This window comes from Panthera tigris, chromosome A1 (genome assembly GCF_018350195.1).
Source record: "Panthera tigris isolate Pti1 chromosome A1, P.tigris_Pti1_mat1.1, whole genome shotgun sequence".
Taxonomy (NCBI): domain Eukaryota; kingdom Metazoa; phylum Chordata; class Mammalia; order Carnivora; family Felidae; genus Panthera; species Panthera tigris.
The window spans coordinates 85059929-85074727 of NC_056660.1; the positions used below are offsets into that span (position 1 = coordinate 85059929).

The window sequence follows — 14799 nt, forward strand, 5'->3', positions numbered from 1 at the left end:
CCACCTTAATCAGATTAAAGCTCTTGTACTAATTTGTCAGTACAGTCAAAAAAATGATTTAGGTGTTACTATTTTAGTTTGTAAAGGGGAGATTGATTAATCTTCCCAGTATCTTGGGGAAGAAATGTTGTTTATTCAAACTTTTTCTTAATACAATCATTTATAACATAAAACAATTAAAAGTGGAATTAACCATATGATCCAATAATCTCATTGATGGGTATTTAACCAAAGAAAATGAAAACTCTGATTCAAAAATATATATGGACCCTGATATTTATTGCAGTATTATTTACAATAGCCAAGATTTGGAAGCACCCTAAGTGTTCATTGATAGATGAATTGATAAAAATGTGGATAAAGAAGATGTGGATAGACACACACATACACACACAAACACACACACACATACCTACATATATACAACAGAATATCACTTAGCCATAAAGAAAAATAAAATCGTGCCATTTACAAAAACATGGAGGGATCTAAAGGGTATAATGCTAAGTGAAATAAGCCAGTCAGAGAAAGACAAATACACAAATCAATGTAATCTTAGTCATGACTGAAGGCAAAACATTCACACATACACTTTCTCTGGGCTCCCTTGACTACACTGTTCCTCAGACTGTAGATAAGGTGGTTTAGCACAGGGGTGAAGACAGTATAGAACACTGACACTACTTTATAATGGTTAGCTAACCTGTAGGATTTGAGTTGCATGTAGATAAAAATAGCAGCTCCATAAAACAGTTCCATCACAGAGATGAGAGTAGCATGTGTCAAAAGCCTTTTTGCCAGCTTCTCTAGAACACATCTGGATTACTGCAGCAAGGATAAGACTATAGGAAATCAGAATGAAAGAAAATGGGACCAGGATAATTATTAACATATAACAGACATACATCACATATTCAAAGAAAAACATATCAGCAGAAGCCCAGGGGGTTTCACAGAAGAAATGATTGATCTCATGTGTATCACAAAATGGAAAACTTGGGGTGCCTAGAAGACTCAGTCAGTTAAGCATCTGACTTCAGCTCGGCTCATGATCTCATGGTTGGTGGGTTTGAGCCCAACATCAGGCTCTGTGCTGACAGCTCAGAGCCTAGAGTCTGCTTTAGATTTTGTGTCTTCCTCTGTCTCTCCACCTCCCCTGCTCATACTCTGTCTCTCAAAAATAAATAAACGTTAAAAACTATTTCTTAATGAAAATGGAAAGCTCAGGGCAGCGGAAGCCTGCTATCAGTTGACCCAGGAACCAAGACACCACAGTCATTCTCAGGCATAATTGCCAGCTCATGAGGACAGGGAATTTCAGTGGGTGGCAAACAGCCATATAGTGGTCATAGGACATGGCTGCTAAGAGGAACCCCCCCCCCCTTCCCAAAGTGTGGAAGAAGAAGATCAGCAACCCAAGACCAGCATATGAGATGGACTTCTTGTCAGTCAAGTTGCCAGCTGCAATTTTGGGCACAATGGTGGAGACCAACTCTATGTTCATGAGGGAGAGTTGTCTCAGTAAGAAGTACATGGGCTGTGTATCCAGGCATCTTGATGAATCAGGAGAATCATGAGGATCTTGCCCACTGGGGAGGTGAAGACAGATCCATCACAAAGAGAACTAGGTGTGGTTAAAGAGTCCTAGGAGAATAAAATATGAGGGGGTGTTCTCATTTTTCATAATTTCAAAAAGTGTGACACTGCAAATGAAGAAATAGATGACAGAGTTTTCACCATTTACAATACTCTATTTGATCTACATATTTCTTGATAGGTGCATGTTTGAAAATTATAAACCTTTTTTACATCTTTCATCTGCCATTTACAAATATTTTAACTTGGACATAAAATTATTTATAACTTTTTTCCAATTTTTTTCATTTTCAACATTTTCTAAATAAGTATCCCCCACTTTTATTATTAATTAATTGGCATAATGAATAAACATTCTTGATAAATTGCAATTATATAATAAGTGCATCTTTGCATCACTTAACACCCATATAAGTGAACAGGAGGACATTATTCACATAATTTGTAATTTACATTTGTACCTTTGCCATATATCATCGCCAATATTATTAGAAGCTGAGATCAATTAATGTGTAACTATATAAAAGCTAGGTCTTTTATATGAAAGTTATACATATATAACTTATCAAAAGCTTTTTAAATTTATTTTTTAATTCCAGTATAACATACAGTGTTACATTATTTTCAGGTGTACAACATAGTGATTCAACAATTCTATACATTACCCAGTGCTCATCAAGGTTAATGTACTTTTAATCTCCTCAGCTATGTCACCCATTCTCCCACCCACCTCCCACTGGTAACAACCACTTTGTTCTCTATTTTTAAGAGCCTGTTTCTTTTTGTTTGTCTCTCTTTCTCTTTGTTCATTAATTTTGTTTCTTACATTCCAATTGTGAGTGAAATCGACTATACAGACTCTTAGGGATTTCCTGCAGAGAAGTTATGTATACATTATATCTCTACCGGTTACTATTTTAGTTTGAAATGCAGAGAGACATCCCTACTTTGGATCTTTTATAAAATTGTCATCCACAAATCAAATTGGGGAATGCTAAAAATATGTTATTCACAAATCATTAGAATGTTTTTACACCACACCCCACAATAATTTTTTTTTATTTTTTTTTAATGTTTATTTATTTTTGAGAGAGAGAGAGAGAGTGTGTGTGAACAGAATAGAAGAGAGATCGGGAGAGAGTATCTGAAGCAGGCTACAGGCTCTGAGCTGTCAGCACAGAGCCCTGACCCGCGTGGAACTCACAAGCGTGAGATCATGACCTGGGCCAAAGTGGGACGCTAACGGACTGAACCACCTAGGCACCCCCCCCCCCAATAAATTTTTGAATTACAAAGGCAAATAATTTTGAATATTGTTATTTTTAATTGAGATATAACTTATAAACACGAGAATGCTCACATCTAAAGAATACATTTCAACCAGATTCAGTAACTTGGGCTTGTAACAATGAGCCTACTAACAAGAGACAATTCTCACCAGACCAGAAGTAAAACCACTCAAACAAGATAAAAACACTGGGGCCATTTGTATCTCTATCCTAGTTTGACTTCTAAAATTTTCTGCTACTTAAAATACAAAGCTGGTGTTTTGTTTTTAATTTCCTGTCTTTTTCTCAACTTAATATATTTTTAAAGATTTTGCCAGAATTTTACATTTACAAAGAGTTTTCTCTTTTTGTTTATAAATAATATTCCCATCTCTGAATGCATTACTGTTTGTTATTCACTGTTTTTTTATGAACATGTGAGCTATCTTCAGTCTGGAAATTTTATGACTAAAACTGCTATTAAACTTTCTTTTGTGATAAGTGTTTTTATTTTATTTGGTAAATGCCAGACAAATTTTTAGTAAATAGTTTTACAAAATGGTTGTTCAATTTTGCATTTCCACCAACAAATCACAAGAATACTATTTGTTCCAAATGACAATTATGGGTAATGTCAACTTTTTTCATTTTACATATTCTAGTATGGGGTAACTCAAGAAACTTTCATTTTACATTTATCTAATGTGTAATGATTCCTAGAAATTTTGTGTTACCCTATTGCTTATGTATGTATCTTCTTTAGTGAACTATAAATTTTCATCATTAGAAAAACAAACAAATATGTAGATACTTCCAAAGCAAAAATAATTTAATAGATTGCTAGTAAATAGTGTATGACATTCATAGAATTATTTGGAATTTTGAAACATTATATTTGCATTTCTTGTTATTATTTTATTTTTATTACAATCTTTCGCTCTTCAGTTTTCAAAGACTATTTTAATTAAAATGGATATTTATGTAATACAACTCTTTGACTATGCCAATTGGTCTTCAATTGTACATTTATTTGTATATTTATTTTAATTATTCATCATAACATAATATTTCAATTCCACTGGCGAAATTATATCTTGAAAATCGGATACATTTTTTCTGCAGCAGGTAATTTTTGCCTACTGAAGAATAAGAAATAGGTTACAGAATTTAAGGTTTTGGTGTGTGTTCACTAAATATTCCTTGTGTTTTAATGTTAAATGATTATATAGCTGCAATGATTTTCAGGAAAGAAATTTGGCACTTTTAAAGAAGTTGTTGGTTTTTCTATTCAACGCATTTTTTTAATGTTTATTTTTGAGAGAGGGAGACAGAGTATGAGTGAGGAAAGGGCAGAACAAGAGAGGGAGAGAGAATCTGAAGCAGGTTCCAGACTCTGAGCTGTCAGCACAGAGCCCAATGCAGGGCTTGAACTCATGAACCGTGAGATCATGACCTGAGCCAAAGTTGGACACTTAACCAACTGAGCCACACAGGTGCCACAATAGGTTGTTGTTTTTTTCAAAGGAAATAATTATAAATATATAGAAATTTATTAATATATCTCTGAATTTGCAACTTTGTATTTATGTGCTCTCCAGAGACCTAACAATAAAATACAAAATTAACTTTGAGACAGTAGTTTAACATAACACATTTAAAAGTTTACTTTCTTACTTTTCCCATTTTTGCTTAATCTGAATCCTATCTTTCACAACACCTTTATAGCAATTTCCCGAGTCTTATAGTCTCTTTCTCATTAACCAAAAAAGACAAATAATCTAGAAAAGAAAATGTCAAGGAGAATGGAAAGTTCCAGTTTTACAAACTGCTGTGGCACTTTGGAAATGGCACCTATAGACTTTAGAAGAAGGGTTACTTGAGGAATTTTTTCCAAACCTGAATGTCATGCTTCAGCATTTCTAATTTTTTAAAAAATATATTTATTTATTTTTGAGAGAGAGACACACACAGAACACGATAGGGGGAGGGGCAGGAAGGGAGACACAGAATCTGAATCAGGCTCCAGGCTCTGAGCTGTCAGCACAGAGCCCAACATGGGGCTCCAACCCACATACAGTGAAATCATGACCTGAGCCAAAGTCGGATGCTTAACCAACTGAGCCACCCAGGTGCCCCTCAGCATTTCTACTTGATCTTTACCGTTTTATTGTAGTTTAAACCTTGTTTGTGCTCCTCAATATAGTCATACTTTGATCCAAAGGTAATTTTGTTATATATTTTATATCTGTAAAAACTTTTAGATTCATACATTAGTTAATCCTTCATTCAAGTGGAGTAAAAATAGTTGAACATAATGAAATAACTGTATATAACAATAAAAGTAAACATAAAATGTCTTTAATTCATTAATTACTCTGTGCATTTTGCTTAACATTTCACTTTCATGTTTTCATTTTAATGATTACCATAATCTGAGAGGTACATTCAATATTTGCATTTTTTGAAAAAGGAAGGCAAGTATATTGGGGCTGAATTCATGGTTCCCTTCACAGAGATCTGAACTCAATTGTCTGATTTTAAATAGCTTTCAGTACAGTTATGCAAGTAGGGGTGGACATCCCCTCATACACAACACAGAAATCCATGGAACTTAACTAACCTTTCCCTTCCTAAAGAACAAGATGTTGTCCAATGAAGCCACTTTGTTGGGTTAAAATAGATTAACAATTACTGTGGAAAACGGTCTTCACATTTGAATGTGAGTTCTCACACCAGAATTTCAGGACTTAAACCCTTGGTTATAATTGGGGCATGTTGTCTAATCTCTGTGAGACCATACAGATCTCCAATTATAAACAACTAATAACTGTAAGATGCTAATCAATACTAGATGCTTAAATAGGGTCCACCATTCATAAATGCTCATTATTGTATACTTGACATAATAATTAGGTGTAAGACCAATAAATTAACTGATTTTTTTTGTTATGTTTACTTTTATATTTAGTTATTTGGTACCCATTTAGTTGACTTATGAATCCACCAAGAATAAAAATAATCATCATTACTTAGATAAAACAGATCTTTTTATGTACGTCTCTGTAGTAGGCTGCCTGAATGATAAGTAGGTTCATTCATTGACTTCGCAAACATGCAGGAGACTCTCAACGCTGCAACAAGTGAGGTCAGCCTAGTGGCCTTCCCTAGAATTTTTATCAAATGTAAGAGACAGACCAAACACAGTTCCTTTAGCAGACAGTATGCTCTCAGGCCCTGAAGAATAGGAATAAAATATGCTAAGAAGAGAGGGTGTAATGGGGAAGGGTTCAGAAAGGTGGGATTTTTTTTTTTATTAACAAATGCTTGATCTCACTTTGTTTAATCAGTCTGAATCAGACTATCTCCCTTCTGTCTCTGACACCAGGATTCTTCTGCTGTTCCCTGAGGAATGCCTGTCTATCTCTGTGACCCCACCCCACTCCACACAAAGAATTTCCTCATGTACCCTTCACTTCCTCTCCCAGCTGTCTCCTAGAGACCTATGTCACCTATCAAAGGGTGGGTATTTTCTCTTCCAGAAGCTACATGACACAGGACGTCAAGGTGGTAGGTGTCCTTCCTGTGTCTCCTTGGTCCTCTCAAACTATTTATCCAACTTCCCCCTGCATACTTTCAGGTACTTTGATGCAAATTCCCAGATTGAGGCATCACCCCATGCCTCTCACTATAGAAGAAGTGACATTGAAGCAGACACATGAATGCTGTGAGAAATGGTTAGACACCAAAGAGGAGGGACTTGTTGGAAGCCTCTGGGGAACCAGTGAGCCCAGTGTGTTAGATGTGAAAGAACTCATCAACAGTGTTCTGTCCTGGGTGGTGTGAAATTGGTAATGTTTAATGAGGTGAGAGAAGAGGACCCTGGGGTAACATTAGGAACCAGGTAAGAAAAGGATGAGTAAATCATTCAGGGTACATAGAGCAAACATAAACTCAGACAGTGAAACTGTGGCTCAAATAAGATGAACTGTCAGAGCTGGCCAGTTCTAAGCAAGAAAGAGAAGCAAGGAAGAATAAACTAAAGAGAAAAAATACCCACAAAAGGATATTTTTACATGAAACCTTAGATATTGGAAGACTGCAAAGACCTTAGAAATGGAGGGGAAGACTGTAGATGTGGAAGAAAGAATATGGGTGTGACAAAGCTGCAAGAAGGCAAGGTTATATAAATATCAATGCTGTAGTTTCAGTGGAAATGGGAGCTCGAGATAGGGAGATTTGTGTTTTCCTTTGTTTGATTATTTGGTTGCCTGTTTCACAATTTATAGGAAGTGTTTTCCTTTGTTTGATTATTTGGTTGGTTGTTTCATATTTTTTTTAGTGTACCTGGGATCAAATCTGTATGCATTGTAACCTAGCAACTTATATGCAATGCTCAAAACTGTGTTGCAAAAAGAATAAACTGGAGTAAACAAAAAATGTATTTATGGGGAAGGAGAAATTGGAGTCAGACATTTATGTCAATTATCTTCACAATATCATAATCATTTGAGTTTCTATGTCATAAAAGCATGTATTATACATTTTGAATAAACATACTGGAATTATCCTAGATCCTTTACCCCCAAAATGTATGACCCAATAGGAATGTTAAAGATAACAAGAAAGAATCACAGGGAAACCTCTTGCCTTTTCCCTTCCCAAATTATTTTTTTTAATAATTTGGTGAGTTACTTTTCATTAATATTCACACATTATCATTATGCATAATAAGCTACCTGTGGGCTCATAGGTTTCTGCTCCTGAACTCCTGTGTTTTATTTCCTGTACAACACATCCAGAATGAATGCAGGAGTACACATTATTACATGTATATGAAATTCATGGGATAAAGGAATGAGTGTGTGCTTCTGATCCCAACACTCTTTCACTGTCATTGTCCAAAGTGTACTTTATCAGGCACACTCTACTGACTTCAAGAAGAGTTGTGAAGCATGTGGTCACATGTGGATGGTACTGAAGTAGTACAGATTTAGACATTCCATTTAAAAAAGATAGAATTGATATTTTAGAGTCACCATGACCACACATGGTATGTAGCACTGTGAGAAGGAATAACCCAGGGGAATCATTTACACAAGTAGAACAGGTGGGAGATGATAATTTTCATAAGGAAGAGTGCAGAGATAAAGACAATTTGGGATAACTTTTTTCAGATTTCTGGCTTGGGCTATTGTAAATGGTGGTACCAATGGTGGTACATGTTTCATAGAACTTTGGCAGTTCGTGTTGGGCATGATGAATCTGATGTCGATGTGAGAATATCCTCACAGGACTCCCTTAAATGGGTTATGAAAGCAAAATGGAATAGATGTAAGATCACCTTGCAATGATTCTTTGGTGTATGTTTTTGTGTCCTGAAAAGTCAAGAGGAAAAAAAAAAGTTAATTATAATGTCAAATGGCTAGTATAAAATAAATTTGTGAACAGCTCAGCTGACTGATTTCATAATAAGGAACATTGCTTTGCTCCCCCACGCACATCTGTATGTGTGTATATGGGTGGGAAGCAAACCACATACTATCGTTCAACATAATGCATTTCTGTTTCCCCCAGAGAGCCTCATGAACCAATTTCACCAGGTACTGGTACACAATATAGTTCTGATCACCACATCGAATTTTATTTCTTTACTCAGTTATATTCCTTCATATGCTGAATATTACACTCTCTTTTTCTAGTATATGATAGCTTAAATGCTTATTTAAAATATCAAGGAATAATAATAACAATAGTAATAATAAAGAAATGATAGAAATGGTAATATAGTAATTTTAGAAAAAATAATGAAACAACAGTAATAAGCATTGATTTCTGTGTAACTACTATATACTAAGATATGTTCCATGTGTGTGTGTACATGTTATTTTATGTGATGTCAAATTTAATCTTCAGAACAACCCTGTGAAGCATGTGCCATTATCATCCATTTTGATAAAAATTAAAATCAGATACAATTTTATGTGTGATTGATGTGTTGTATTATAATAAGACATGATGTGACATATTTTAAAAATACTGTATTCACATTAAATTTTCTTGTTTATCTCTTTAAATCATGGAGATTTTAGGTTTATATTGATACTTTCTTAATATAATTATTTGGGTCAGTAACATACATATTCCTAGGCAAAATCATGTCTATCATACATTTATGGCATATATTTTCCATGTCAAGTCCTTTAAATAAGGAATGATTTTATTCCATCCATATTTAGGAATATCATTGTCAGACTTCTTCATCTTCAATAAAATATTCTGTTACAGTTGTGTGAATAATCAGTAACAACCACTGAATTGGAACCAGTTGCACAGCAACCATGTAAGTCTGATAACTGAAGTTTTATGATAGAACTTATAATTGCTAGATCAATTGGGTCATTGAGATTGTAAGGTTTTGTGTTTTTTTAGATTACATCAAAAAATAAAAGCAGTGTGGTCATTTAGTATAAAGTATAAGTGTGTATATTAGACTTACTATTACCCAGGGTTTCTATATCAATCACTTTTCAAAATAAATATTTTTTAGAAGAAATGACTGGTTGCTTTTGTCTTTTGTCTTACAGTAAAAACTTTAAAGATGCAGTGTCAAAGTATATATATCATTGAATAAATGTGTAGCCTTATTGATATTATTGATTGATTTCTTTCTTTAAATGTAAATTCCTTTAAATTTAAAGAAATATTTGAAATGATTTATTTATATACTGATAGATATGTCAGAGAAATGAAAAAAAAATTTTTGAATCCTGTTAAGTCAAAATTAATGGATCCACGATGCATTTGAAAATCTTGATAATTGTAAAATAGTAAAAATAATTTAAGTGTAGTGAACTCACTGGGTAAACAGTATGGAGGCCTTTCACATACCTGGGAAGAAAGATTGGAATACAACAGTGTTTATAGTTAAACAAAAATGGCATCTAATGATACTAGCATTCTCTATATTTTTAATATTTAAAAAATATTTATTTTTGAGACAGAAAGAGACAGAACATGAGCAGGGGAGGGGCAAAGAGAGAGGGAGATGCAGAATCCGAAGCAGGTTCCAGGCTCCGAGCTGTCAGCACAGAGCCCGATGTGGGGCTCAAACCCATGAACTGTGAGATCATGACCTGAGCTGAAGTTGGCCACTTAACTGACTGAACCACCCAGGTGCCTCAATAGTAGCATTTTAGTCTCCAAACTTCTAGAATATAGGAAGATATAAACTGCATGCTACATTTCTTCATTACATTTAGCATTATTATACAAAAAAATAAAGCATTTAATGGCAGGTGGGGAGAAAGAGACTGTAACTTTTATTAGAGTTGCACATATTTGGAAGAATTTACTCTGTATGTAACATGTGTTTTCTCCATTTTTTATCTTCGTGTTAGGAAGCTCACCACTAGAGCATAGCATTTTGGATCCAAGGATAGATTTCACTCGACATTCTGAATGGCATAGAAGATATCATTTTATCTACCATTCTAACTTTATGGAGGATAGTCCAAATTCCTGATTGACTGGTAAGACAAAGAGTCCTAAAAAATGGTTGTAGAAACTTCATATTCCCCATGGAAGTGGAAAGAAGAAAGTAAAGTAAGATGATGAAGCGGTTAGGGAATTTATCATGGAGTGTTTCAAATATCGGAAGACAAAATACAGACATTCTTGTGGAGGCAGCACAAACTCTTTAAAAATGTAAATATAATAGATGCATTGTTGAAAACTTTTGATTTCAATTCCATGGTCAAAAATTCCTTTAATAAGCATTTACTGAGAACCTACAATAGGCCAGGCACTGCTACATAATGGGAATTTTGTAGAAAATAGACATTACCCATACTTCCTAACACTAAAATTCAGTATGGATTTTTGAATGGGAATGAGTTGAACAAAGTAAATCATCAATGGAAAAAGGAAAAACAGAAGGATAAAATTGGTTTTGGGAGTGGGAAAAACTCAACAGCTTTGGATAAGGATATATTGAATTTGAGTTGTCAGAAAGATTCATAGATTTTAGAGACTTATGTTCCACCAGTTCATGGAAGTCATCGCTGTCCTTAAATCTGAATCTATGTCTATATAAAATTTTCTTGAGCTGTAGGTCAAACCAGTCAAAACTGCATGAACTACTTAAACATTCATATGTCTGCAAACTTCACTCAAATGCTAATCTTTTAATATTTAAAAATTAGAGCAACACAGTGTTCACAATCCAGGACATTGAAATAGAATTAAGAGGCTTATTTCCTAATGAAGAATCTCAATATTCACTGTAATAAAATAAAAGAGAAAAATACAAATTATTCCTATTTCATCAGGAACACATTTGTACGCTTGCATCCCCAAAGTAAAAGCCAAAACTCCTTTCATTCAAACTTATGAACAGTTTTTAAAGATGGCAAATAACTTGTTTTATATTTGTTATTTATTTTTCATGATCTGCATCTGTATTTTCCAAAATTGTAAAATTGTGTGTGTATGTGTGTAAGTATGTATGTGTGCATATTATTTATTTATTTATTTATTTATTTTCCTATGTGTGTATGTAGGTCATACATACAGTTTCTGCTAATAGTAAAAGGACCAGTTAGATAGCCAGTATCCACATATAAACAATATAATTATTTAGAAGACAATATGATTCCCTATATAAACAATTAATGAAATACAATTCAATTTCTAGAATTGAAAAAACTAGTTAAAATAAAATATATTCTTATTTAATTGAATAAAATTTTCATGTACTTACATGTAAATACTGATATTTCAAATTGCAAACATAGATTAAACTAGTTTTTGTAGCATTTCATTACTTATTACTTTAGAAAAATTTAGAAATAACACATTTAATTTTCTTTAAGTTTTATCCAGATAAAAATGAGACAGAAAATTGAGTTCCATATTCTATCCATTTACTAATGTATTGAAAATATATTATTCAGCATCTACAACCTACCAAGCATTGTGGTAGCCATTCATCTAATACAGAGTTCTAATGAAAGTTTCCAATTGGGAAATTCAAGTTCTGGTGGGTTAGAATCACAATAAATAGGAATGTATTTCATAAGTTTATTTAATATATAGAAGATGAAATTTGATTTGCAAAATACATCAAAGAGAGCAGAGAAATATGGTAGTTGGGGTTTGGGTGTTGATACTGATATTTTAAATTATGGATGGGGCGCCTGAGTGGCTCAGTCGGTTAGGTGTCCGACTTTGGCTCAGGTCATGATCTCACAGTTTGTGAGTTCAAGCCCCTTGTCAGGCTCTGTGCTGACAGCTCAGAGCCTGAAGCCTGCTTTGGATTCTGTGTCTCCCTCTCTCTCTGTCCTTCCCCTGCTCATGCTCTGTATCTCTTTCTCTCTCTCTCTCCTCTCTCTCTCTCTCTCAAAAATAAATAAACATTACATTAAAATAATTAAAAAAAATAAATTATGGAAAGAGTCCAAATTTCCATTGACTGATGAATAACGAAGATGTGGCATATAAGTATAATGGAATATCATTCAGTCTTCAAAAAGAATGAAATCTTGCCATTTGCCAGGATGTGCTTGGAGCTAGAGTGTATTATGCTAAGCAAGATAAGTCAGAGAAACACAAGTACTATATGATTTCACCAATGTGTGGGATTTAAGAAACAAAACAATGAACATAGGGGAAGGGAAAAAAAAAAGAGAGAAGGAGGCAAACCATAAAATACTCCTAAATATAGAGAACAGACTGAGGGTTGCTGGAGGGAAGGTGAATAGAGGGTGGGCTAAATGGGTGACTGGTAATAAGAGAGCACTTGTTATCATGAGCACTGGGTGTTATATGTAAGTGTTGAATCACTAATTTCTACTCCTGAAACCAGTATTACATTATATGTTAAATAACTATAATTTAAATAAAAATTTGAAACACAGTTAAGAAGGAAAGAGAAAAAGAAAGAAAGAAAGAAGAAAGAAAGAAAGAAAGAAAGAAAGAAAGAAAGAAAAAACAGTGTTTACAGTTAGGTCTCCTGGAAAAGGTGACACTTGACAAAGATTGAACCAAAATAAAGAATATGGAATTGAGACTATGAGACTACATGGAGTAAATAGCTCACTCAATGTACTCAATATCATCAGTTGATTCAAACAAATAAATGACCGTGTTGTGAAAAAAACCCACTTCAAAAACTGGTTGACATTCCATTAACTTTAATTGCAAAATATGCATCACTAACTCTCATTTTATTGTGCATCTAAATGTAAATGAGTTTAATATTTACACTACTCTATTTTAGCTCTATTTTATTTTCTACTTTAGGAAAAAGAGAGACGTTCATGATGGGACATGAAAATCACACTTTCACCAGTGATTTTATTCTTTTGGGACTCTTCTCTTCTTCTCAATCAAGTCTAGTTTTCTTTTCCTTTATATTCATCATTTTTATTATGACTGTAACAGAAAACACAGTCATGATCCTCCTTATCCTCAGGGACTCAAGACTCCACACTCCGATGTATTTCCTGCTGAGCCATCTCTCTTTTATGGACATCTTGCATATTTCCAACATTGTTCCCAAAATGGTCACTGACTTTCTGTCAGGCAGCAGAACTATTTCATTTGTAGGTTGTGGCTTCCAGGTATTTCTATCCCTCACTCTCCTGGGTGGCGAGTGCCTTCTCCTGGCAGCAATGTCTTATGATCGCTATGTAGCCATCTGTCATCCATTGCACTATCCCATTCTTATGAATGACTATGTCTGCATTGTCATGGCTAGAGGGTCCTGGCTTATTGGGACTGTCAACTCCATAGTCCACACAGCTTATGCACTCCACTTTCCCTTCTGTGCCTCAAGAGCTATTGATCACTTTTTCTGTGAAGTCCCTGCCATGTTGAAGTTGTCCTGTGTGGACACAACACTCTATGAACGAGGAATTTATGTAAGTGGCTTAATTTTTCTGCTTGTCCCTTTCTCCCTAATCGTTGCTTCTTATGTCCAAATTCTCATTACTGTATTTCAAATGAAATCATCAGAAGCACGGAAAAAGTCATTTTCTACCTGTTCCTTCCACATGATGGTGGTCACAATGTATTATGGGCCATTTATTTTCACATACATGAGACCCAAATCATACCACACTCCAGGCCAGGACAAGTCTTTGGCAATATTCTATACCATCCTCACACCTACCTTCAACCCTATAATCTACAGCTTTAGGAATAAAGATGTCCTTGAGGCAATGAAAAATATGCTCAAAACTAACTTTCTCCATTAAAATAGTAAGAAAAATACTTGAAGTGTGTATTTTCTATATTAATATAGAAACAAAATAAGTTTCTATACCATTAAGCATGGAAAGAAGTGGATATATCCAAAACCCTGATAATAATAAAGTTTCACAAACACATACATCTAAGAGCACCTGGGTGGCTCAGTTGGTTCAGTGTCTGACTTTGGCTCAGGTCATGATCTTGTGGTTTGTGGGTTCGAGCCCCACATAAGACGCTGTGCTGATGGCTCAGAGCCTGGAGCTGCTTTGGGTTATGTGTCTCCCTCTTTCTCTGCCCCTCACCTGCTTGCATTCTGTCTCTCTCTCAAAAATAAGTAAACATTTAAATTTTTTTAAATAAACACATACATCTAAAAATATATTGTGCCTTCCCTCTAAAATTCTAAGAAATTATAAAAAATTATCTTTTATAATACAGTCACATTTTATGGGATCTACCTACCTTTGTGTGGGGAATAAGCTTAGGAATTCCCTGAGCCTGCATTGATGGGTTAAAAAGGCATAAAGAATTAGAAAGTCATAGGGTGTACACACCCAAGTTTGGGTAAACAAGATTAGGTAAATAAGAATAGGCAAAATGAGGCAAAGGTCCCAGTGTAGGACAAAAGTGTAGGAATAGGGAGTCTCATGATCAAAACATCCAAGATGAGGTAAACAAGATTAGG

At 34.4% G+C, this 14799-nt stretch overlaps 1 protein-coding gene and 1 pseudogene across 1 annotated transcript; one reads left to right on the plus strand and one right to left on the minus strand.

Annotated features, from left to right (window-relative positions):
- Positions 1–555: 555 nt before the first annotated feature.
- On the minus strand, positions 556–1740 carry LOC102968315 (annotated as a pseudogene).
- Positions 1741–13180: 11440 nt separating this feature from the next.
- On the plus strand, positions 13181–14119 carry LOC102954600 (olfactory receptor 2AJ1-like). The gene has a single exon (XM_007092946.2). It carries the CDS (start codon positions 13181–13183, stop codon positions 14117–14119), a length of 939 nt encoding a protein of 312 aa, XP_007093008.2.
- Positions 14120–14799: the final 680 nt, after the last annotated feature.

Bases quoted from the DNA above. Each gene is read 5' to 3' on its own strand.
- LOC102954600 (XM_007092946.2), top strand. From the start codon at position 13,181: ATGATGGGACATGAAAATCACACTTTCACCAGTGATTTTATTCTTTTG.